General features: G+C 44.8%; 2 protein-coding genes across 2 annotated transcripts; both read right to left on the bottom strand.

Moving 5' to 3' along the window:
• Positions 1–7735: 7735 nt before the first annotated feature.
• On the bottom strand, positions 7736–8794 carry LOC128049778 (C-C chemokine receptor type 5). The gene has a single exon (XM_052642127.1). The coding sequence runs from the start codon at positions 8792–8794 to the stop codon at positions 7736–7738; it is 1059 nt and encodes a 352-aa protein (XP_052498087.1).
• A 12707-nt stretch (positions 8795–21501) lies between these two features.
• LOC128049126 (C-C chemokine receptor type 2-like) lies at positions 21502–22614 on the bottom strand. Its single transcript, XM_052641568.1, has one exon. The coding sequence runs from the start codon at positions 22612–22614 to the stop codon at positions 21502–21504; it is 1113 nt and encodes a 370-aa protein (XP_052497528.1).
• Between the last annotated feature and the right edge of the window lie 1290 nt (positions 22615–23904).

The raw sequence follows: 23904 nt of genomic DNA, 5'->3' as shown, positions 1-23904 counted from the left end.
AAGTGAAAGAGGAGAGTGAAAAAGTTGGCTTAAAGCTCAACATTCAGAAAACGAAGATCATGGCATCGGGTCCCATCGGTTCATGGGAAATAGATGGGGGAACAGTGGAAACAGTGTCAGACTTTATATTTTTGGGCTCCAAAATCACTGCAGATGGTTATTTCAGCCATGAAATTAAAAGACGCTTACTCCTTGAAAGGAAGTTATGACCAACCTAGATAGCGTATTAAAAAGCAGAGACGTTACTTTGCCAACAAAGGTCCATCTAGTCAAGGCTATGGTTTTTCCAGTAGTCATGTATGGATGTAAGAGTTGGACTGTAAGAAAGCTGAGCACTGAAAAATTGATGCTTTTGAACTGTGGTGTTGGAGAAGACTCTTTGAGAGTCCCTTGGACTGCAAGGAGATCCAACCAGTCCATCCTAAAGGAGATCAGTCCTGGGATTTCTTTCGAAGGAATGATGGTAAAGCTGAAATCCAGTACTTTGGCCACTTCATGTGAAGAGTTGACTCATTGGAAAAGACTCTGATGCTGGGAGGGATTGGGGGCAGGAGGAGAAGGGGACGACAGAGGAAGAGATGGCTGGGTGGCATCACCGACTCGATGGATCTTAGTTTGAGTGAACCCTGTCATTTGGTGATGGACAGAGAGGCCTGGCTTGCTGCGATTCGTGGGGTCGTAAAGAGTCAGACACGACTGAGCAACTGAACTGAACTGAATGCACAGCTGAATGGTACTAGGGTGACTGCCCTCGTTTCCTGTTTCCCCAGGTTTCTACTTCTGGCCCACGGAAGGCAGAGCCTCTGCCCACGTCCCTTTTCCCTCTCAGTGGAGGGTCGATGTGGACCCTTTCTCTCAACCCTGATTGTCCCAGCTTCTGTGGGAGGAGTGTGAGCTTGTGGGGTCTCTGGATTGCGCTTTCTTTCTACTGGTACACCTCGGGGTGAAGGTCCTAGATCTTCATGAGGACAGTGGTGAGAAACCCCATTGCCTTCCTGCCTAAGCCATATCTGCCCATGTTACTTTGCCAGGACTCATTGACTATTATATAATTCTTGATTCTCCTTGTGTATAAGCTTCTGTCAGAATCCCAGGAATATTGGAGAGGAATTGACCTGTCATCCACATCCCCGTGTCTCACTTTGCTTTGAGCCATAGGGTTTGCATCCAGCCAGAAACCTGATCAGATTCGTTATCCTTAAAAGACTTTTCAGAGGAGATCCATAAGATTGAATGGATTGAACATACTGCCACAAAGTTGGGAGGCCCTATCTGTCTATCTCTAAACCCATGGTGTTTGATTTCATGCCCAAAGAGCCCTCTCAGGTCTGCAGTGCTTCTGTTCCCCTGCAGAAAGTAACCTGAATCACCCACCATGGTAAAGAGCATTTGCAGTTTCTGTTTAATCTTCTGAACCAGTCTATATGGAAGGTATTGTTATTAGGCACATATTACAGAAGAAAACACTGAAGCTTGGAAACATTTAGTAATATGCCTCAGAATTTAAACATAGGAATCCTTGATGCCAGAGTCCAAGTAATACAGATATTTATGAGTATCTATCGTGTACCATGCTTGTACTGTCCATTAATGTAGTCATTGGCCATCAGTTCAGTTCAGTTCAGTTGCTCAGTCGTGTCCAACTCTTTGTGACCCCATGGACTGCAGCATGTCAGGCTTCCCCGTCCATCACCAACTCTTCATCACCCTGACCAACTCTGGGAGCCTACTCAAACTCCTGTCCATTGAGTCGGTGATGCCATCCAACCATTTCATCCTCTGTCGTCCCCTTCTCCTCCTGCCTTTTGTCTTTCCCAGCATCAGGGTCTTTTCAAATAAGTCAGTTCTTTGCATCAGTTGGCCAAAGTATTGGAGCTTCAGCTTCAGTATCAGTCCTTCCAATGAATATTCAGGACTGATCTCCTTTAGGATGGACTGGTTGGATCTCCTTGCAGTCCAAGGGACTCTGAAGAGTCTTCTCCAACACCAGAGTTCAAAAGCATCAATTCTTTGGCACTCAGCTTTCTGTATGGCCCAGCTGTCACATTCATACATGAGCACTGGAAAAACCATAACTTTGACTAGAGGGACCTTTGTTGGCAAAGTAATGTCTCTGCTTTTTAATATGCTGTCTAGGTGGGTCGTAGCATTTCTTCCAAGGAGCAAGCATCTTTTAATTTCATGGCTGCAGTCACCATCTGCAGTGATTTTGAAGCCCAAGAAAATAAAGTCTGTCACTGTTTCCATTATTTTCCCAATATTTGCCATATTAAAAAATTAATTAATTGAAATAAAAAGCCTAGTTCCACATTTGCACTAGCCACATTTTGCACTGGTCTGGTGGCCACTGTATTGAAGAATGCAAATACAGAGCATTTCCATCATTACAGAAAATGCTACTGGACAGTGCTGGTCTAGACACTATATCCCAGCATAATTCCCTGTGGATATTAATAGTACACCAAATTACAGGAAACGAATCTGACATCCAGAGTCTTTAAGTCACTTATGCAAACTCCCATAGTATTGAGGCTGGAGCTGAAGTCAGTCTGATTTTTAAATACCTATTCTTTCATCTACCAGGCTCTTCTTTGTACCCTGCATGAAGGAGAGAGTTAACCAGTGAACAAAGCCCTGATTTGATCATATGTTGGAAAATGTTGTAATTTTCTTAAAAGGGATGTTTGAAGAATGTTAGCTAAGTGGTAGTAAACATAAGTAGAGCATTTTGAGACTAACTAGGAGCAATGCTCTTTTAAACCTTTATTTCTCTGCAGAATTGTCGCTGTCTTCTCCAGGGTTTACCGGGACTCCCAGAGTTATCCAGTTCTTTAGGGATGATGGTTTTCACTGCTGCTGCTGCTAAGTAGCTTCAGTCATGTTTTCGCTGGACTTGGTTAAAGGTGGGGCTTACTGAAGGGAGACGGAAATGGTGGGGGCAGAATTCTTTTTCCAAAGGAAGCAAAATCTATATTCACTTGCAAACCATCTCAGACAGACCTTGACGTATTCTTTATTGAATTTGAAGCTCCCAAGCTCAGCATGGGTGCCAGGCATCCCACTTTTATTTACTTTTCACTTGGAACAGACAGGTCAAAACACAATCCAAAACCAGAAATGAAAGCAAAATATTTGGGGCCTCGAATACAGATTATTTTTATACTGCCAATTAAGTCTAGATTTACATGCTTTTAAAATCAGCTTAGGGGAACACAGAGTCAGTGTTCTGTTAAGAAAATGGAAAGATCTGAGTCCAGACTGTCCTGGGCCCACAAGTTGCCCACTCCCAGGCTGGGCAGCACCCTGCCCAGATGGCAGTCCTCCCTGAACCTGCTTTCGGTTCAACTGGCTGTAAGCAAGTGGTGTTCATACTTGTGGCAGCACTTAGAAGCACCTGGGGAATTTCTGAAAGTCAGAACCACAGGCTGCATCACAGACTTCAAATCTGAATCCCAGAAATTGACCAGATCTGCAGAGATTGGTTCTGGGCAGTTGGGACCTTCACTGCAGGCATCAGTGAAAGTTGCTCAGTTGTGTCTGACTCTTTGCGACCCCATGGACTATAGCCCACCAGGCCCCTCTGTCCATGGGATTCTCCAAGCAAGAATACCGGAGTGGGTTGCCGTTCCATCAGTGAGGCCTCCACTGATGCTCCACTTATTCTTCACAAGTGACGAGTAGTGAATCATCCACCCCGACCTGTGGTGGTGATGCTTCTTGTACACAATAGCTGTGGTGCCAGCAGAGACAGACATGAAATAGCTGAGTATAAAAATGTCCCGCCTGCATCTCTGATCAAGGATGGCTGCTGGCCACACTTGTTGGTTTGCTAAGTGGCCACAGGGGGGCAGTACAGCCCAAGGTTCTTAATGGCTTTGCATTTAAGAAAAAGACATAAGCTGTGCTTTAAAGAAATAGTTGCCACTTTATAAGAAACGTAAGTTGCTGAAGCATGACAGAATCAAAATGACACAGAACTTATTCTCAAAGTAGTAACAGTATGGAGCCAAATATAACAGTTACAAAAATGCTTACAATAAATTAAGGAAAATGAAAAGTGTGGCGTAGACATATACATAATGTAAAATATTAAAGTTTGACAGTATTTTAGAAAAATACAAGCAAGATTTTTATAGTGAATTTAATTGAAAAGAACTTTTGGAAAATATCTCTTTCTGCCTCTTCTGTCTACCCTCACTCCAAGGGTTATATAGATGCTCTGCACAAACCCTGAACTGCTGATAAAGGATATGCTATCAGGCTATGAGCCAGAGCAGTTAGGAAGTTCAGGAGTTGTTCTCTGGCTCACTTCTCACTTCCGTGGTAAGTCTCCTGCCTTCATAAGAAGGGTTAACACTTGGACATCTATGTTCATGTGGGGGGATCTATCCTCTGATTATAAAGTAAATGACATTAATTTAGTCACTAGAAATACAAACACATTTAATTTAGTGAGAGCTGCTGCTACTGAGAACCCTTGTAATTCAGATGTCAGCAGAATCCTAATTTATGAATTTGCACATTATTCCTCCCTCTAAGGACATTCACCTTTTCTTTGACTTTCTCCATGGCACATACGAAACCCCCTCCTTGACAGGGCCTCTGGGTTGAGGCATTGAGATAAGTCAGAGCCTGTGGGCCATAATGAATTAACATTCATTTACTGATCTAAACAATAAGCAAAAAAGAGGTGGGCAGTGAAGGGGCCTGCAGAGCGAGGGGTGTGGAGGATCCAGGCAAATGAGGGGTGAGGAGTGCACATGATGGGGGACAGGATGCACCCTGGGAAGGCCACGGACACGCTGGGTAGCTTTTCTTCATGTTGACATTGGACTTGTTTTATTTAGCAGGAAAAAGGATGAGAAGTACACGTGTATCAGTCATCAAACGGACACCTTCCAACCTCCCTATGCAGCCACCTTCATCTTACAGGGGAGGCCTTCTTTCTCCCCAGTCCTTCCCTCTGCTTTAACCCCAGCCCCTCCCACTTGACCTCGGTTCATGCCTCCTTTTGCCCTGTGAGATGGAAGGCAGTCCTTCAGTATTGTTAGGGAGAAGCTGTCCTTGTCACAGACCTCCAAGTTAGGATGGCAACCGACTCTAGAGTGTGCTTGGAAGAGGAGAGGGAAGCAGGGGGAAAGCTGTGTGAGTGTGCCCAGGTAGGCCACCTCTACCTGAAGTGCCTGTCCTTGAGGGAAGGAGGCACGTGCACAGAAGTCTGTGTGAACACCGTTGCCATCACTGCAATGGCAGCCAGGTTTGGGGGAGAGACTGTCAAATGAAACAAAAGCAATCTTTACAGCCACCGATGAGCACCTTCTGTATCATGTGTCTGCAACACAAGATCACAGATGAATGACCAAGTTACAACATTATGTCTTTCCCATTGTCCAGCCTAGACAGCTAACGTGTTGAATCACACATTGATTTTCTCTGAAGAATCATGTCAATTCTTTTGCTTGAGTAGAGAATTAAGTTTGAAATTTAAAAGTTTTCAGGGTCAGTTGCTCAGAATCTCCACTCTGAGAGATAGCGTCTTTAAAAACAAATTATTCTGGCAATTTTACCCAGGGAGAGGGTCAACTTTTAAAAATAATTAAAAAAAATAATTCTCAATATGTGTGTTTGTATGTGCGTGAAATTTTCCAAGTCAGCTACTTAAAAAGTTCTCTCACAGTTTTATGTGCAGTATTCTAAATGGACATTGGCTGAAAGAACAAGAATACAGTCAGTTATTTTTTAGAGTTTTTATTAGATGCATATTTTCTTTCAAGCAACTTGTAACTGTCTATATACATAATGTCACATATATGTATATGTGTATGTGTATGTATATATATATATATATATATATATATGTCAGAATGTTTGAACTGACCCGGAGACGAGGCTCATATGCCATGTATATACTCTCAACAACTTTAAGAGCAAGACAAAAGACCCTTCTAGTCACTTCCTATTAACAGCCACAACCCTCAAGTTTCACACTTTAGAGCTGGAGAAAAATCAGTAGTACCTCTTATTCTGACATCTTAATTTCTTGAGAGGTTCTCATTCCTTTGTGTTTTCCCACCTAATCTTTACAGTGATGGCCTTAGCTACCCCTGGACTCAAAACAGTCTTAGGCATATACAAAATAATAATGTAACTAGCAAACTGCAAAAAATCCCACACAATTCTTCCTTTGAAAGAAGTCTCTTAGTGTTTGGAGAAGGTTTGTTCAGAAATGCATCTGGAATGTGTATCTCTAGCCCCCACACTCAGGTTGAAGCACAGAGGTTGGTAAATTGTATATTCTGTGGTTTACAAAGCTTGAAGCGACCTGTTTCCAAATGAGTGTGTCCTTCTTCCCTTTATCTATTGATAATTAAATCCAGAAGACCTACTTAGAAGCAGTCATTTAGGCTTCCCTCCGCTCTTCTGGGCCTCTTTACTCAGTGCTTATAAAGCTTTGGATTTTTGTTAACTATGTAATCAGTACCACCCAAATGTCAATCTGACCTGGAAGTCTTCCTGGACCTCAGACTCATGCATTTGTAAATCTAGTATTCCAGAGCCACCTGGGGATGCCTCATGGTTTTAGCCAGGATGGAAGGACTGCTCTGGTGGCTGGAGCAGTCAACGGCAGACAGCCCAGGGTCTGTCTGCCTAGGATGGTGTTCAGCTTACAAAACTGGACCCTTTCTCTTCCACCAACTCCTGTTTTGACCTAAACCTCCTCCTCCTCCCATGTTTGATGTCTCTTTTAGGGCACCTCTGATGCTTGCCTCAAATCTAGGGAGTCTCTGACTCCTCTCTGCCCTTCACTGCCAAGCCAAATCCTTGCTGGCTCTCATCCTCAGTGCTGTGAGGAGGTATCCAATCCTTCCCATCTCTGGCTTCAACTTTAGTGGAGCCTCCTCACTTGATCACATTGTTGCTGGTCTCCTTGACCTGAATGCTCACCTTTCCAGGCCATCCTTTGGTTACAGAATGAGCCTTCTGCAACACTGCCAGGGCTCCCCACTCTGCTCTCCGAATTTGATGAGCAATGCCGTCCAGTTTTCTCATGCGCCAGCCTCATTTTTCCTCCCAGGAGCTCCCCCAGCCAGTGCCTGTCTCCCCACAGCCAAGTTTTGCCTATGCAATGCCTGCATCCTGGAGCTCAGCTTCCTTCTCCGCTGACAGACCATTGACCTCCAGTACCTTTTCTGCGAAGAAGCCTTCCCAGCTCTCAGCAGACCACAGGGCTCTTCCTTGGCATCAGTGTCTGTGGAACTTATTAACGTACCTTTTGGGAGAGATCCCACATGGAAGATGTCATTCCTTATCTGATCACCGGCATGTGTTTTCTCCCCATGGCAAGAGAAGGACCTATTTTAATCACATTGCAACCTGGCTATTGCCCTACCCAGATAAGAAACTATGCAATACTTTCCTCAGTTCATTTTGTTATTCCTGTTCAGGTAACCAAACTCAGGAATTAATCATTCTCTGAGGATTTTTTTTTTTTAAACATTGAACCTTTTGTAGTGAGGGGAGAGCTTGCCAATAAATTGTTGTATGTGGAGGGGGGCGGTGAGAAGATTGCTATTTCATCACCGTGTTTTGCTTTGGCTTTCTAGAATTGATGGGCTTGAAATATCTAATATATTTAGAGCTGATGCCAAATTGATGGATGAATCTTAAACCCGTGTTGACAGTAATTTCCTCTTGAACTGTTCCCCCACAGTTTGCATATATGAACTGAGTCAGATCACAAGCCAACAGAGACTTCCTGTTCTCCCGTGGATCGTGTGTAAACGGAACTCACTCGCTCTGGAGCCTCTCCCTGGAAGACTGGACAGCCTTTGCAGAAGCGGCTGGCGATGTACTTTCGGAAGAACCGTAGGAGATAGTTTCGGAACTTCTCGCCCACGAAGGCGTAGATGATGGGGTTGATGCAGCAGTGCGTCATCCCCAGGGTCTCTGTCACCTGCATGGCTTGGTCCAGCCTGTTAGAGTCACTGCAGTTATTCAAGCCAAAGAATTCCTGGAAGGTGCTCAGGAGAAGGATGATGTTGTAGGGAGCCCAGAAGAGAAAGTAGACAATCATGATCACGAAGATGAGCCTCACAGCCTTGTGCTTCTTCTTCTCGCTGCGACACCGGAGCAGGGTTTTTATGATTCCCGAGTAGCAGACGATCATGACAAGCAGTGGCAGCACCAGCCCCAAGATGACTATCTTTAAAGTTTGGAAACTCTTCCAGAAATGATACTGACTGGATGGGAAATGTGGGCTGCACGTATGACGAGAGCCTTCTTTTTGGGATTTGGTAAAGATAATTCCTGGGAGAGAGGCACACACAGCCACCACCCACGTGACCCCACTTGTCACTGCCCCAAAGGTGACTGTTCTGGCTTTTAAAGCAAACACAGCATGAACGATAGCCAGGTACCTATCAATTGTCAAGAGGATGATGAAGAAGATTCCACCAAAATAACCAATGAAATAGAACCCTGTGAATAACTGGCACATTGTATTTCCAAAGACCCACTGGTCTGCAGCATAGTGAGCCCAGAATGGGATGGTGATGATGAAAAGTAGGTCAGAGATGGCCAAGTTGAGCAGATAGATGTCAGTCATGCTCTTCAGCTTTTTGCAGTTTATCAGGATGAGGACAACCAGCATGTTACCCACAAAACCAAAGATGAACACCAGCGAGTAGAGTGGGGGCAAGAGCTGGGCTGCAATTTGCCTCACGTTGATTTTTTGGCATGGCTCTGACATCCCATAATCAATGTCATAGAGGGGAGTTGATGTTTGATAATCCATTTTGCTTGACTCTGTAAATAAAGAAAAGGTGTTTTATAAAGTCCTAGAATGTCCTTAGCAGTCCATCATGAATGCAGACCGTTTTATATACTTAGGTAGGTTTTAAAAATTGAACATAGATTTCTACATTTAACTGAAGTCCGTTTTTTGGTCAAACAATGAACTTTTTATATTAGTTAGCTGCTAGCTTCTCTGCTTTGGGTTTCCGTGGTGGCTCAGCTGGTAAAGAACCTGCCTGCAGTGCAGGAGACCTGGATTCGATCCCTGGGTCGGGAAGATCCCCTGGAGAAGGAAATGGCAACCCACTCCAGTATTCTTGCCTGGAGAATTCCATGGTCAGTGGAGCCTGGTGGGCTACAATCCATGGGGTCATGAGTCAGACACGCCTGAGCGACTAACACTCTGTTTACTAGACGGAGAGCATCAATCATCTCACCAAATAAAATTGGATGTTGTGTAGCCACGTGCAGTGAGTGAAGCTGTGATAACAATGTCCAGAAACTGGGTCAGGAACTGTCCAACCGTGTCTGTTCTTAAGCTGTCATTCCCTGAAGTTAGCTTACACATAGCATCATTAGGGGCTTGCTGGTGATAATGAACAGTTTTCTAGGGCGCTTTGCCTGCTAAGCACCGTTCTAAGCTTCACTTCATTCATTCAGTTAATCCTCAAGGTGACTCAGTGAGGCAGGTCAGGTTTATTGTCCCCGTTTTGCAAATAAGAACCTCAGAGCACAGAGAAGATGAGTAACTTCCCCAAAGACCCACAGGGAGTAAGCAACTAATTTTGAAGGCAGGCAGTGCTGACTGTAACTTATCTGCTGTGGTCCCTGTCTTTCACTCCTTGGTGAGAGAACTACAAGCAGGATTGTCAGCCTGGAGCCTTGATGTAGTCAAAATGAAACAGACTGATGCCCGAGTCCCTGGAGAAGGTCATAGGTGCCAGCAGCCAGTTGTTGAGTCCCGATTGCCATTCTCACATTTTCTCTGAAGTTTGTGTTTGTAGTTTCTGAGCTGCTATGATTAAGGACCCCCTCCCCTAATACATAAGAAGTGGTCAGGTGGACAGTGTTTCATCTCCTAGCATACGTCCTGTATTAGCTTAGTTCCTCCACAACCCACTAACTTGCCTGGTCTATTTAGGTCCCACCGCTTGACTGAGAATTTTCTCCAGTTAGTCCCTGTGAGACTCAAGCTCCCAGTACCTCAGATTAAGCAGCTGGGAAAAGCTCACAGAAAAATCTCGCCTTTAAATTCTGAGCCAGAAAAAGAATCAACTAGATTTGCTATGAAAGTTGATTTGATATTTAAAACTTGTTATTAATTTGGACAATTTTCAGGCTTCCTTCTTTTCTTGGCAGAAATAAAAGGAGACTTAGACACAGCTTCTGGTTGGGCACATGTTCAGAGGGCATCCTGCTGAGGAGGTTTTATTTCTCCTAACCGAAAGATCATGTCTGTCAAGGTTTTGGCCAGTAATTATTCTCCGAAAATATCTTTCTTTTGAAAGGTGAGGGCTTTTTATAGTCTTCCATTCATCATCCTGTTTTGTATCTTTGATGTTATCATAGTCTGAAACTGATTCTAAACTCTTAACTTTTTCCTTACTTAAAGATTATATTTTAAGATAGTTCAGTGAACGCCTGGTGTATTTCTGATGTTTTCTATGGTTTCCTGTAAAGGCTTTTACTCATCACTCAAGCTGCGCTAAGAAATAGGCAAAGTTAGCTGAGAGATAACTTACCGAGAGAGATTCTCGTAGGGGAACGGATGTCTCAACTCCTCTGACCAGCTGAGCTGTGCAAGTCAAACATATAGACAGCATAAAAGTAGGAAATGCACAGTTTCTTCTGAGTTGGGGGTGGAGTTTTACTGACTTAAGTATCTGGCCGTGCAAAAAATCATCAAAGACCAGTCCTTTTTTTTTTTTCTTAAATTGAGCTTAAAATAGACAGAAAATAGATGTCTAATCTGAAACTTTATTCATGGGTTTCCCTGATTACGCAATTTCTTTTTGCTTCTTAGTTCCCCCAACTACCCAAATGGTTAGAAAAAAGAAGGAATTAAAGGATATTAGAACTAGAAGAACATTCATGAGCATCTAGTCAAAGGGCCATGTTTTACTGAAAGAAACTTCTGTCCAAGAGACAAATGATTTGTACTAGACTGCAGGGCTTATCAGTGGGGAGGCTCAGAGGGTGAGAGATTCTGACCCACTTGCTATTTGTGGAAGCCAGCTGAAACTGACTTTAAAGTGGAGGGAACATCTCACATTAACCCTGTTATCCCCCTTAAACCTGGGCTTCCCAGCTGGCTCAGTGGTGAAGAACCTGCTTGCTGACACAGGAGATGTGTGTGTTTGATCCCTGGGTTGGAAAGATCGCCTGGAGGAGGAAATGGCAAACCGCTCGAGTATTCTTGCCTAGAAAAATGGATGGAGGAGCCTGGTGGGCTATATACAGTCCATGGGTTTGCAAGAAATCTGACACAGCTGAGGGACTGAGCATGCACGCCCCCCCGCTTTGTTCACTCCCTCACTACCCCCTCTTTCCTCCCACAACTCACACACATACACTCATCACCCAATACTATTTTCCTCTGGAAACTAAAATAGCTGGCTGCTTAATTGTTTTTACTGTACGTTCACCTGTGAGCTGAACGTATTGCCCATCTTTCTCCAGATCAAGTGCCTTGAGGGCACGTCATTATAAAATGTTAGCCTCCTTGTTCACCGTTTTGCAGCCCTCCAAGGCAGCCCGTGTTTGTGGGTAGTTGTACTGTGCCAGGGACATAGGTAGCAGAGTCCCACACTCCAAGGATACAGTCTGTCTGGAATTTCTCTGAGAATTTTTCAACATGAAACAGGCAACAAATGGCAGAAGAAAAGGGTCAAGTTCAGGATTCTATTTCAATATCTGCAGTCACCCCAGGCTTCCTTGGTGGTTGGTTACTTATCTAAAAACCTCAATTGTTGACAACAGAACCGAGAACATAGAACAGAACTGAGAGCCAGCCCCGAGCCACAGGAGGGCCCTCTGCATGCTTTTGTTTCCTCCGCCACAGGCTAAGAAACACGCCAGCACGGACTGCGATCTGAGAAGACCCCAAACCTGCTGAAGTGGCCTCTGCAGTCAATTGCCTGAACTCAAAGCCTGGCCCTACCCTCAGCTTTCTCATTTGTGGAATGGGCTGGATAATGGTAGTTGCTCCTTGGGATTGTTGGGAGGATTGCTTGAGACATCCAAGTTGAGAATGTAGCATATAATATACACTCAAAAAAAATCAGACTCGTACTCATTCAGTGATTCTTTCTTAGAGAGATTTATTATATAAAATTCTAATAAAATTGGTTTCCTGGGGTCCTTGTCAGCAAAGCAGAAGCTGAAAGGGAGAAGCTAATGGCTGGTGCTACAAAGTAGGGGGATATGACTGCTGGGGAAAGCTAGAATAAGGCAGAAAGAATCAGCAACTGGCAATCACAACCAGGGCAATGAATCATGAAAAAAATGTTCAAGTTCATGCTGTATGTGGATTCAAGAGACAGCAGTTGAGAACTGGACTCCAGTCACCAGGCTGGGCTTGCTGCTAAGTCATTTCAGTCGTGTCCAACTCTGTGCAACCCCATAGACAGCAGCTCATCAGGCTCCCTCGTCCCTGGGATTCTCCAGGCAAGAACACTGGAGTGGGTTGCCATTTCCTTCTCCAATGCATGAAAGTGAAAAGTGAAAGTGAAGTCGCTCAGTTGTATCCAACTCTTAGCGACCCCATGGACTCCAGCCTACCAGGCTCTTCTATCCATGGGATTTTCCAGGCAAGAGTACTGGAGTGGGGTGCCATTGCCATCTCCAGGCTGGGCTTAGTCCTCAGCTTTACTCTTTACCACTTGATTTGTACAAGTTACTGAAACTCTCCAGATCTTAGTTTTCTTATCTGTAAAATGGGGGCAAAAAAACCCCCAATCACAAATGTGCTCGACAGATCTGTGGTCAAGATCAAACGACGGAACAAGTTTAGAGCCTTTTGTGGGCTAGTTAAGTGGTGTCATACAAAGTATGCTTGACAATAAATGCTGGAGAGGGTGTGGAGAAAAGGGAACCCTCCTACACTGTTGGTGGGAATGCAAACTAGTACAGCCACTATGGAGAACAGTGTGGAGATTCCTTAAAAAATTGCAAATAGAACTCCCTTATGACCCAGCAATCCCACTGCTGGGCATACACACCGAGGAAACCAGAATTGAAAGAGACACATGTACCCCAATGTTCATCGCAGCACTGTTTATAATAGCCAGGACATGGAAACAACCTAGATGTCCATCAGCAGATGAATGGATAAGAAAGCTGTGGTACATATACACAATGGAGTATTACTCAGCCGTTAAAAAGAATTCATTTGAGGGCCAAGGTAAGAAGATAAGCAGAGACGGGGAGGGCTCTGGTTCTGATATGCAGGCCTTCAGACTCTCCCTGAGGAATGATCTTTTTGTTGGTTTGCCACTCTGGACTTGATGCCCAGCCCTCCTCCTGGGGTGCTGGCCAAGCTTTCACTAGCTGCTCCAGGTCGAGTCATTGTACCCAAGTTCTGAGGGAAGCTTCTCTCTGCTCGCCCACGCCATCTCTGGACCATGATTCAGAGCATCATGCACAAGATGGGGAGGACACTTACTCTTTTCTTGGGTTCAGAGGGCCAACTGCATGAGCTCAATGAACTGTAACCCTGGGGGCTCACACTGACTCTATCAATGTCAGCAGTGAGATGGGCTGAAAAAATAGCACACGAATCTCTTAGTTTTTAAAACATATCTAATTCTAAAACTAACAGATCATGCTCATTGTATCAAGTAAGGAAAAACAGAAGAATAGAAAGTACAGAAAAAATTAGTCATCGTCTCACAATCTCAAAACAGTCCCTCTTAACACATGATATATTTTAATCCAGACCTTTCCACATGCATACTTTTGATTAATTGTTCTCACACACATACCAGTTCTTTATGCTGCTCCTTTTTTTTTGCTAAAAATTACAGTATAGGTGTGTACTCACGTTATTAAAAATCCTTTATAAATAGATCTCTTTAATTGTTACTTTGATTGATGTGTAACTTACATGTAGCAAAAAACACACTAGTCCTAGGTGTACATTTTGGGGAAGTTTTGATGCACATACATCCCTGTCACCAGATGATAGAGAGCAGCCCTGTCACCCCAGAACATGCCTTCACACCGTGCCCACCTTGCAGGGGCCAGTCTGCCTCAGTGCATGAATGAGATGTACCTCTTCTCTAGCTTCACAGAAATGGAATGACAAATGCTGTCCTCTTTCTGTCTGGCTCCTTTTGTTCAACCGAATGCAGTAACTATATGTGACAGAGCTCTGTTAGGGGAGCCCTTTCCCTGGGTCACTCACTTGGACAGCATGTTGTGGGTGTTGCTGTCAGTGCTCTGATATCTCCACCAAGGAGGAAGCTGCTAGTGTCCTTGAAGCCCCCTTCCCCAGCAGAGCCAAAGAATCCCCACGGTTCTCAAAGATACAAGAAGAATCCCCCACCCCCACCAGTGTTACATTTTGCACCTGTGTGCCTCAGCAGTGATGCTGGGGTCCCATGACTCCTCTTCATCTACTGCTCCAGACACCGTTCATGGTGAGCGGGCATGGGGGCCCAGCTGCTGTCCTCTCCACTCCCACTGTTTCTGTCCGTTCATTTCAGTTCAGTCACTCAGCTGTGTCTGACTGCGAACCCATGGACTGCAGCACACCAGGCTTCTCTGTCCATCACCAACTCCCGGAATTTACTCAAACTCATGTCCGTCAAGTCGGTGATGCCATCCAACCGTCTTGTCCTCTGTCATCCGCTTCTCCTCCCACCTTCAATCTTTCCCAGCGTCAGGGTCTTTTCCGATAAGTCAGTTCTTCACATCAGGTGGCCAAAGTATTGGAGTTTCAGCTTCAACATCAGTCCTTGCAATGAACACCCAGGACTGATCTCCTTTAGGATGGACTGGTTGGATCCCGTTGCAGTCCAAGGGACTCTCAAGAGTCTTCTCCCAACACCACAGTTCAAAAGCGTCAATTCTTCGGTGCTCAGCTTTCTCTATAGTCCAATTCTCACATCCATATATGACTACTGGAAAAACCATAGCTTTGACTAGATGGACCTTTGTTAGCAAGGTAATGTCTCTGCTTTTTAATATGCTGTCTAGGTTTGTCATAGTTTTTCCAAGGAGCAAGTGTCTTTTAATTTCATGGCCGCAGTCACCACCTGCAGTGATTTTGGAGCCCAAGAAGATAAAGTCTGGCACTGTTTCCATTGTTTCCCCATCTATTTGCCATGAAATGATGGGACCAGATGCTATGATCTTAGTTTTCTGAATGTTGAGTTTTAAGGCAACTTTTTTCACTCTCCTCTTTCACTTTCATCATTAAGAGGCTCTTTCGTTCTTCTTTGCTTTCTGCCATGAGAGTGATGTCATCTGCATATCTGAGGTTATTGATATTTCTCCTGGCAGTCTTGATTCCAGTTTGTGCTTCATCCAGCCCAGCATTCCGGATGATGTACTCTGCATAGAAGTTAAATAAGCAGGGTGACAATATACAGCCTTGATGTACTCCTTTCCCAGTTTGAAACCATTCTATTGTTCCATGTCCAGTTCTAACTGTTGCCTCTTGACCTGCATACAGATTTTTTAGGAGACAGGTAAGGTGGTCTGGTATTCCTATCTCTCTCAGAATTTTCCAGTTTATTGTGATCCACACAGTCAAAGGCTTTGGTGTAGTCAATGAAGCAGATGTTTTTTCTGGAACTCTCTTGCTTTTTCAATGATCCAACGGATGTTGGCAATCTGGTCTCTGGTCCCTCTGGCTTTTCTAAATCCATTTTGAACATCTAGAAGTTCATGGTTCACATACTGTTGAAACCTGACTTGGAGAATTTTGAGCATTACTTTACTAGTATGTGAGATGAGTGCAATTATGTGGTAGTTTGAGCATTCTTCGGCATTGCCTTTCTTTGGGATTGGAATGAAAACTGACCTTTTCCAGTCCTGTGGCCACTGCTGAGTTTTCCAGATTTGCTGGCATATTGAGTGCAGCACTTTTCACAGCATCATCTTTCAGGATTTGAAATAGCTCAACTGGAATTCCATCACCTCCACTAGCTTTGTTTGTAGTGATGTTTCCTAAGGCCCACTTGACTTCACATTCCAGGATGTCTGGCTCTAGGTGAGTGATCACACCATTGTGGTTATCTGGGTCATGAACATCATTTTGGTATAGTTCTTCTATATAGTTCTTTTGTATATTCCTGCCACCTCTTAATATCTTCTGCTTCTGTTAGGTCCATACTATTTCTGTCCTTTATTGTGCCCATCTTTCTTGCACAAAATGTTCCCTTGGTATCTCTAATTTTCTTGAAGAGATCACTAGTCTTTCCCATTCTATTGTTTTCCTCTATTTCGTTGCAATGATCACTGAGGAAGGCTTTCTTGTCTCTCCTTGCTGTTCTTCGGAACTCTGCATTCAAATGGGTATATCTTTCCTTTTCTCCTTTGGCATTGCCAAAGCTTCTCTTCCTTTCTCAGCTATTTGTAAGGCCTCCTCAGACAACCATTTTGCCTTTTTGCATTTCTTTTTCTTGGGGATGGTCTTGATCACTGTCCTTTGGACCCTTCCCAGTTGGACCCCTCTACCCAGCCCATGCACCGTGTTCCCCTAGCCCTGTGCAGATCGTCAAACTGAGTAGACACTAGTAGGCTGCCCACCTCATCACTTTGTTGGATATGTCCAGACTTGGTGGAAGCCCCATAACTCTGCTGAGAAGCCTGCTCTGTGCACTTTGGGATTTCTTTCAGATCAGTGTGCAAACATGAAACTGATGCAACTCTATGTGTGGTGGGGTGTGGTTTAGTTGCTAAGTCGTGTCTGACTCTTGTGAGCCCATGGACTGCAACCTGCCAGGCTCCTCTGTCCATGGAATTCTCTGGGCAAGAATACTGGAGTGGGTTGCCATTTCCTTCTCCAGGAGATCTTCCCGACCCAGGGATCGAATCTGGGTCTTCTGCATTGCAGGCAGATTTTTTACCAACTGAGCTATGAGGGAAGCCCCTAAGTATGGTAACAGAAGTCTAATGTACGATTAAGGTGTATACTAGACCTAGCACAGTCTTCATTGGGTCAGGTCACACCTTCACCTCTATGTTCTGCTCTCTGTATAACAGGATATTAGGTGGGACTTTTCCTGTTGCTCCAGAACTGGCAACTATGGCCTGAGGCGGAGGGCAACGGGTGTTAAGTACCCTTAAGTTCTACAAAAAACCACTGACACCTGGGATTGAACACCTCCCCCAGGGCTTTCTAAGTGTGACAGAGTCAGCTCTGTGTCCCTAGTCACCATGACAACTCTTCTCAGTGCGTCCTGTACAAGGAGGAGACAGGTTTGGGCAGGAAAAGGTGTTAGAAGTGGGTGAGGTTGATGGGAAGGAGGGTGGGGTTCCTCTCCTCAAAGCCAGAGGAGGGACCTCTGAGAGAAACGTGTGAGGAGGGGGGGCCTGCTGGAAGGGGAGGCCAGTACCTCGTTCCTGGGTGGGGCACCCACTGGGCAGCAAGCCCCCTGAGCAGGAAAGAGGAGCTGGGGAGACAGGTGACGGTGGAGGCGGCGTGTGGCAGTGAGAGAGCAAGAGCGCCCGCGGCTGCGCAGTGATAGACGCGGGGCTGGGCTGTGGCATCTGGAGAGGCGGCCCCTCAGTCCCTCCTCACACCCGGGCTGGCCCTCCCCGAGCTCAGAGGCTGCCTCGGGGATCTGCTCACCAGCCCAGACGCTTCTTCGCTCATGCTGGGTTTCTCCTTGGTGGCCTTTGGTGACCTGTGTCACTGGCTAATCTCACCTGAGGCCGTTTCAACTTGTCAGAGAAATTTTAATAGGGAGAAAAAGTGAAAGCAAAGAGGTAGGGTCTTGATGGCTTACTTCCAGGAGACGGCAGGGCCTCTCTGAAAAATACTCAAACTGTCCCAGGTACCACAGATCGAGGAGGATGGTATGGGGTGGATGGTGCCAAGTGCCAGCTCCACCAAGAGTCTTAAATATGATACCCACCCCTTGGAACGATCATCTTTCCTGACATCTGCTCACCTCAAGCAGCCCACTTGAATGCTGTCCCCGGGATAAAGGAGACTTGGGGTTTCCACTTGTAGAAAATGGTTCTAGAGATGGTTGGCAGCTTTTAAGTGGCAGTTTGTTTGGTGGCAATAAATCCTGCTGTAGCTATTATTACTATGATGCAGGACTCTCACTTTCTCCTGGGGGCTCTCAAAAAATTTCACACACACGTCTGTTTCTGCGCCTTGCATAGCGCATTGTGATTATGAATACTCCACTGTGATGATGATTTCTCCCCTGCCCCTCCCCATCAGTTGTCTCTGGGCTGGGAGGTCTAAGGGCATGAGAATAACGTAACCATCTCTATGTGCCCTACCCAGGCCGACACACACTGACTCCTCAGGTGTATTTGTCACACTGAATTCCATCATGGAAAAACAATTTTCCAAATTTTATTTATGGAGGCACTATATAACGTATATATCAGTTAACTTTTGTGCTTCTCAGTAGACAACCCCCACAACTCAGGAGCTTAAAACAGCTAACGTGGACTGCTTACTCCCGTGACATGTGGCTGCTGGGTAGCTGGGGCCCAGTTCTGCTCTCTGCGATTTCCCACTCACTTCACCAGGCACCTAGGCCGAAGGACTTGTGGTCTAGGATGGACCTTCCTGCGGCTGAGCAGGGAGAGCCAGAGACTCCACCCAGGCATTTCAACACCCTGCTCAGACGAAGCAGGCGTCAGTTGTGCTGTCTCCTGGCCGAGCCGCCTGTGGTCGGGCTGAGGGGTGTCCCTCCCCTCAGGGTACACTGCAGGTCACACAGCAAGGACAGGCACGTGTAATCGCACAGGGGAAGCAGTGAGAAGCTGTGGACAGTGAGACAGTCTGTCATACCACTGCATAACAAAATTGGCAGTTTAAGATTTTTTTATTGTGGTGGAAATAGAATATGAGATTTACACTTCTAACAGTTTTTAAGTATACAATAGGGTATTATTATTTATAAGCACACTATTTAGTACTTACTCATCCTGTATAACAATTCTATACATGTTGATAAATGGATAAAGAAAACGTCTACACATTCAAGGAATATAATTTAGCCTTAAAAAAGTGGGAAATTCTGCAGTATGCAACAACATGGATGTACTTGGAGGGCATGATGCTAATGAAATAAGTCAGACACAGGAGGACAGGAACTGCATAATTTCACTCATGTGAGGAATCTAAAATCGTCAGCCTCATAGATGAAAAGAATAGAATGGTGAGTATCAGAGTCTGGGAGAAGAAGTACAGAGGAATTGGTAATCAGAAAGTTTTTAAAAAACAGTATAGTTAAGAGTGTTGATGCATTTTCCAAGTCATAGTTTTAAAAAAATTAATTTGTTTTAATTGGAGGATAATTGCTTTATAATATTGTGGTAGTTTTCAAGACATAGTTTTTAAAAACGATATTTACATTTCATCATCATAACAAAATTTAATGCATTCCTTAGGATAATACAGATATCTGAAGGTGAAGGCCGCCCCCCTCAGCACAACATACACCTCTTTCTGAAGCCTCTAAACATGAGGCAAGAAAGTAAAACCTTAGTAACTTCCAGTTCCCCAGTTGCCAGGTTCCAGGATCCCTGTGTTTCTTGTCTGCATCAGATTGGAGATGCTCTAACACATAGGTATATTCTTAGCTTAGCTCAAGCCAAGACCAAAGTCTTTGCTTGCTTAGGCGAACTTCTCCAACTCCCTATTAGGAGTCCCACTGGCCAAAGAGAGGACCCATCAGAGCATCAGTAAAGATGCAGCAAGGCGTGAAGCATTCAAATAGGATTAAATCCACGACTTTCTAGACTTCATAATGAGACAAAAAAGATTTTTGGTACAAAGTCAGAATAAAGACACACAGTTGAGATGACAGTTGTGGCGTGTGTGCTGTAATCTGAGATTATTTAGATGCTATATCACCATAAGCTAGTAAACCCATAGCTTACAGACCTCCAGCTCCCTGACAATATTTATTTATGTTGAACCAGCGGTCTCCCCAACACACCATGTGCTCCACCGATACCAGCATTGTCTCTATGACTAATACAGTATTTTTAGGCTTGGCGTGATAGTAAGGATCTTAAAAATGATCCTTTACTGCAATTTTAGGTTGCAGTTTCCAGCTTTCATTTAATTTTTACTTTACATTGAAATACATGAGTGTGTGTGTGGTGTGTGTGTATGTTTGTATATCTGAACTCTCTGCCTGTGTACAAAAATGAGTTGCCAGAAGGTAATTTGGAAAACATCCTTTTTCCAGTCTGTCTAGAGTCTTCCTCATCTTGGCCTGCCTTGCCTGGTGATAGACCCTGAGGTCACAGGCTGATGTTTGTTTTCCAGAACAGGCCCCTTCTCTGCTTTGAACACTCACCCCAGTATCCCCACTGATGGTCTTCCCTCTCCCAGGCCCAGTAGGAGTTCTTGTTGCACAATTTCCTTTCCCTTCTCCCCCCAGCTACTCTCCTGGACCTCTACAGACTGGCCTTTGGGGTGGGGCACTCCCACAGGCAGAACTGTGATAAAGGCTGTGGGGAGACAGGTGGGAAAGGGCAGCAAGAAAGCAGGAAAAGCCACAAAGAAACAAAATACTGTCAGATCCCTTTAGGGGTTCTGGCGCATCCTTCCTCACTTTTTCTTGACCAATTCTGGAAACATTCCTGTGCATCTGGTGTGAGCGTACCCCTCCACTCCTCATGGAGGGGCTCACTAGAGCCCACTCCTTTCTCATAAGTACCACCTCCACCCCTCCCCTTTCCCTTTTTAGACAAAGGCTTTAATTTTTTCATCTCATTAAAGATTATGTGTATTTTATAAACAAACATTTTCATAAATTTTTGTATAGAGGGATGAGGCCTAAGAAGTATATATACAATGGGGCAAGGTATTGAATAGATTTCAGTGTCGGTTGTGTGGTTGTCATAGTTAAACTGTAATGAAGCAGAAATGTGTCATGTACTTAGCAGAAGAGGATCATGGGCCTAGCCACAGTTCCTAGAGAGTTCTTACAGTTCCCTTGCTCACCACGACCTACAAAAGCCTCCGAAGTTAAATATGATAGATGTTGCTAAGGACCAGTGCTGCTGCCTGGCTGGGCAAGCGAACCCCTTACCTGCGTCCTTGTAAAGGCTTAAACGTGCTTACACTTTCACCTCCTTCCCCTTGGTCCAGACTCTACTCCCCCTCTTTCCATTCACCCTCGCCTGACTCCTTTTCCCAATCTCCAGAGGATTAAAGAGATTGATTAAAGAGGTTGATAGAATCAGAGAGTAAGCAAAGTGGTGGATGGGGGGAAGGTGGAGGGAAGAGCACAAACAAGGCAATATGGCACTTTCTAGGAACTGCGATGAGCTCGTTGAAGATTCCAAGTCTCTGCCCACAGTTGCTTTGGAATATTCCCTGAGCACGGTGACTCTACAAGAGTAACGTAAGTCTTCATTGATTCACATAATCTTGAAGTTCCTGGGCACTTACTCTAGAAACTTTAGACTCCTCTGTTCTTCAACAAACCCTGGCGGCTTATTATTATATATAGATGGCTATCACATTTTGAAAATAACAGGTGAACTTCTGCTCTTCTATAAAGCAGCTGAGACTTCCTGTTCCCCAGTGGAATGGGTGTATGTTGAACTCACTCGATCTCCTGTCTCCCCATAGAAAACCGGGCATTGTTTGCAGAGGTGTTTGGCAATGTGCTTTCGGAAGAACACAGAGAGATACCTCCTGAACTTCTCGCCCACGAAGGCGTAGATGATGGGGTTGATGCAGCAGTGCGTCATCCCCAGGGTCTCTGTCACCTGCATGGCCTGGTCCAGCTGGCTGCTGCTCTTACAGGTACTCAGGCCAAAGAATTCCTGGAAGGTGCTCAGGAGAAGGACGATGTTGTAGGGAGCCCAGAAGAGAAAGTAGACAATCATGATCACGAAGATGAGCCTCACAGCCTTGTGCTTCTTCTTCTCGTTGCGACACCGGAGCAGGGTTTTTATGATTCCCGAGTAGCAGACGATCATGACAAGCAGTGGCAGCACCAGCCCCAAGATGCTCCTCATAACTGTATGGAAATTCTTCCATCCTAGTGGAAAATAAGGGGCACAGGCGTAACCTGAATGTTCTTCGAGGGATTTGATAAAGATGATTCCTGGGAGAGAGGCAAACACAGCCACCACCCAGGTGACCCCACTTGTCACCACCCCAAAGGTGACTGTCCTGGCTTTTAAAGCAAACACAGCATGGACGATAGCCAGGTACCTATCGATTGTCAAGAGGATGATGAAGAAGATTCCACCAAAATAACCAATGTGATACAGCCCTGTGAAAAATTTGCACATCGCATTCCCAAAAACCCACTGGTCTGCAGCATAGTGAGCCCAGAACGGCATGGTGAGGAGGAACAGCAGGTCAGAGATGGCCAGGTTAAGCAGGTAGATGTCAGTCATGCTCTTCAGCTTTTTGCAGTTGATTAGGATGAGGACAACCAGCAAGTTGCCCACAAAACCAAAGATGAACACCAGTGAGTAGAGCGGCGGCAGGAGCTGTGCTTCGATTTGTCCCACGCTGGTCTTTCGGCAGGGTTCACTGTAATCATAGTCATAACTGGTGGTGGGTTCTTCATCATTCCCCTTGACATTTGTTGTAAACAGAGAATGAGATGTGGGAAGCACATTATGGCTGAACGTATCATTGCCGTCCATCTTCCTCGGTCCTGGAAACAGAGGACCAGATGATGACATACAGCACAATGGCTACAATCCCCAGTCTTACCAAGGTCCCTGCCCCACTTAAGCAACATCCAGGCTTTCTCTTTCCTTGGCAGCCATCTCCGTGAAAGCCTGTGTGCTAGTTCACCACTTCCCCTTATTCCTGATCACAGACACCAGTCGTCTTCCCACAGCCGTTTGCCAACACCTTGGCCTTCCTGCAGAGCCTGGCTCTCATTATAAGGCTGAGTGTGCTGGACACTTGCTTTCTCTGCTAGGCCTGGGACTCCATCCTGGATGGTAGTATATAAGGGGACTCCACTAGGGGGCTTCTGGGGATGCTCATAATGAGCCATTATGAGTTGCATTTTCTATTACTTGCCACCCAAAGTGTTCTGAACACTCTCTCAACTTTCTGCCCCCATCATTTTGCCAAAACTTCTCTTGCCAGGGTTGCGATGAGAGCCCAGTTTTAAACACCCTGGCTTTTAGTTTCATCTTCATCAAACATTTGATCCTTCCCATGACCGCTTTCATTGAAAACTTTTGGTTTGGAAATTCGCTGGCAGTCCAGTGCTTAGGACTTCATGCTTTCACTGCTGAGGGCCGAATTAAATCCCTGATTCAGGAACTAAGATTCCACAAGGTGCATAGCACGGCCAAAAAGAAAAAAAAAATTTTTTAAGTTAAAAAACAAGAAAACCTGTTTGGCTTCCAGTAGGCTAGTTCCTGGCCTACCACTTCTTTTTCATATTCTTTGTTGGTGTTTCCTCCTACTTCTTTACCATTTACCTCTTAACCCTTGTTCCAAAGTTCTTCCTGAGTTGTTTTCAGGTTCTAAGTTTCCTGTAGGCTAATGCTTCCCAAAGCTCTGCCTTTCAGCCCCACCTCAGAGTTGAATTTTCCATTGCCTATTGCATATATCCCCATGGACTTATTTATTTAACCAGTATTTATTGAGCACTTACTAGGAGCCATACTCTATTTTAGACAGAGAGCAAAGTGGATATCAGATAGGTACCTTGAATTCAACCCACCCCAAACTGAACACCCCTGGAAAGTTGCTTCAGCTTGTGGATTCTTTATCTTGACCAATGTCATGTACTCCATTATTTAAGAAGTAAGATTTGACATTGTCTTGGGTCCACTCTTTTTCAGAAGATTAGGAGCCAGGCCTTTGTTTTTTATTTATTTATTTTTTAAAATTTTATTTTTACTTTATTTTACTTTACAATAGTGTATTGGTTTTGCCGTACATTGACATGAATCCACCACGGGTGTATA

The sequence above is a fragment of the Budorcas taxicolor genome, chromosome 1, assembly GCF_023091745.1.
Source record: "Budorcas taxicolor isolate Tak-1 chromosome 1, Takin1.1, whole genome shotgun sequence".
Taxonomy (NCBI): Eukaryota; Metazoa; Chordata; class Mammalia; order Artiodactyla; family Bovidae; genus Budorcas; species Budorcas taxicolor.
Note: the sequence above shows the minus strand (reverse complement) of the source record. Positions and strands in the feature narration are given on the sequence as shown.

What these genes read in the sequence shown, in the direction of transcription:
- LOC128049778 (XM_052642127.1), bottom strand. Translation starts at nt 8,794, where the DNA reads ATGGATTATCAAACATCAACTCCCCTCTATGACATTGATTATGGGATG.
- LOC128049126 (XM_052641568.1), bottom strand. Translation starts at nt 22,614, where the DNA reads ATGGACGGCAATGATACGTTCAGCCATAATGTGCTTCCCACATCTCAT.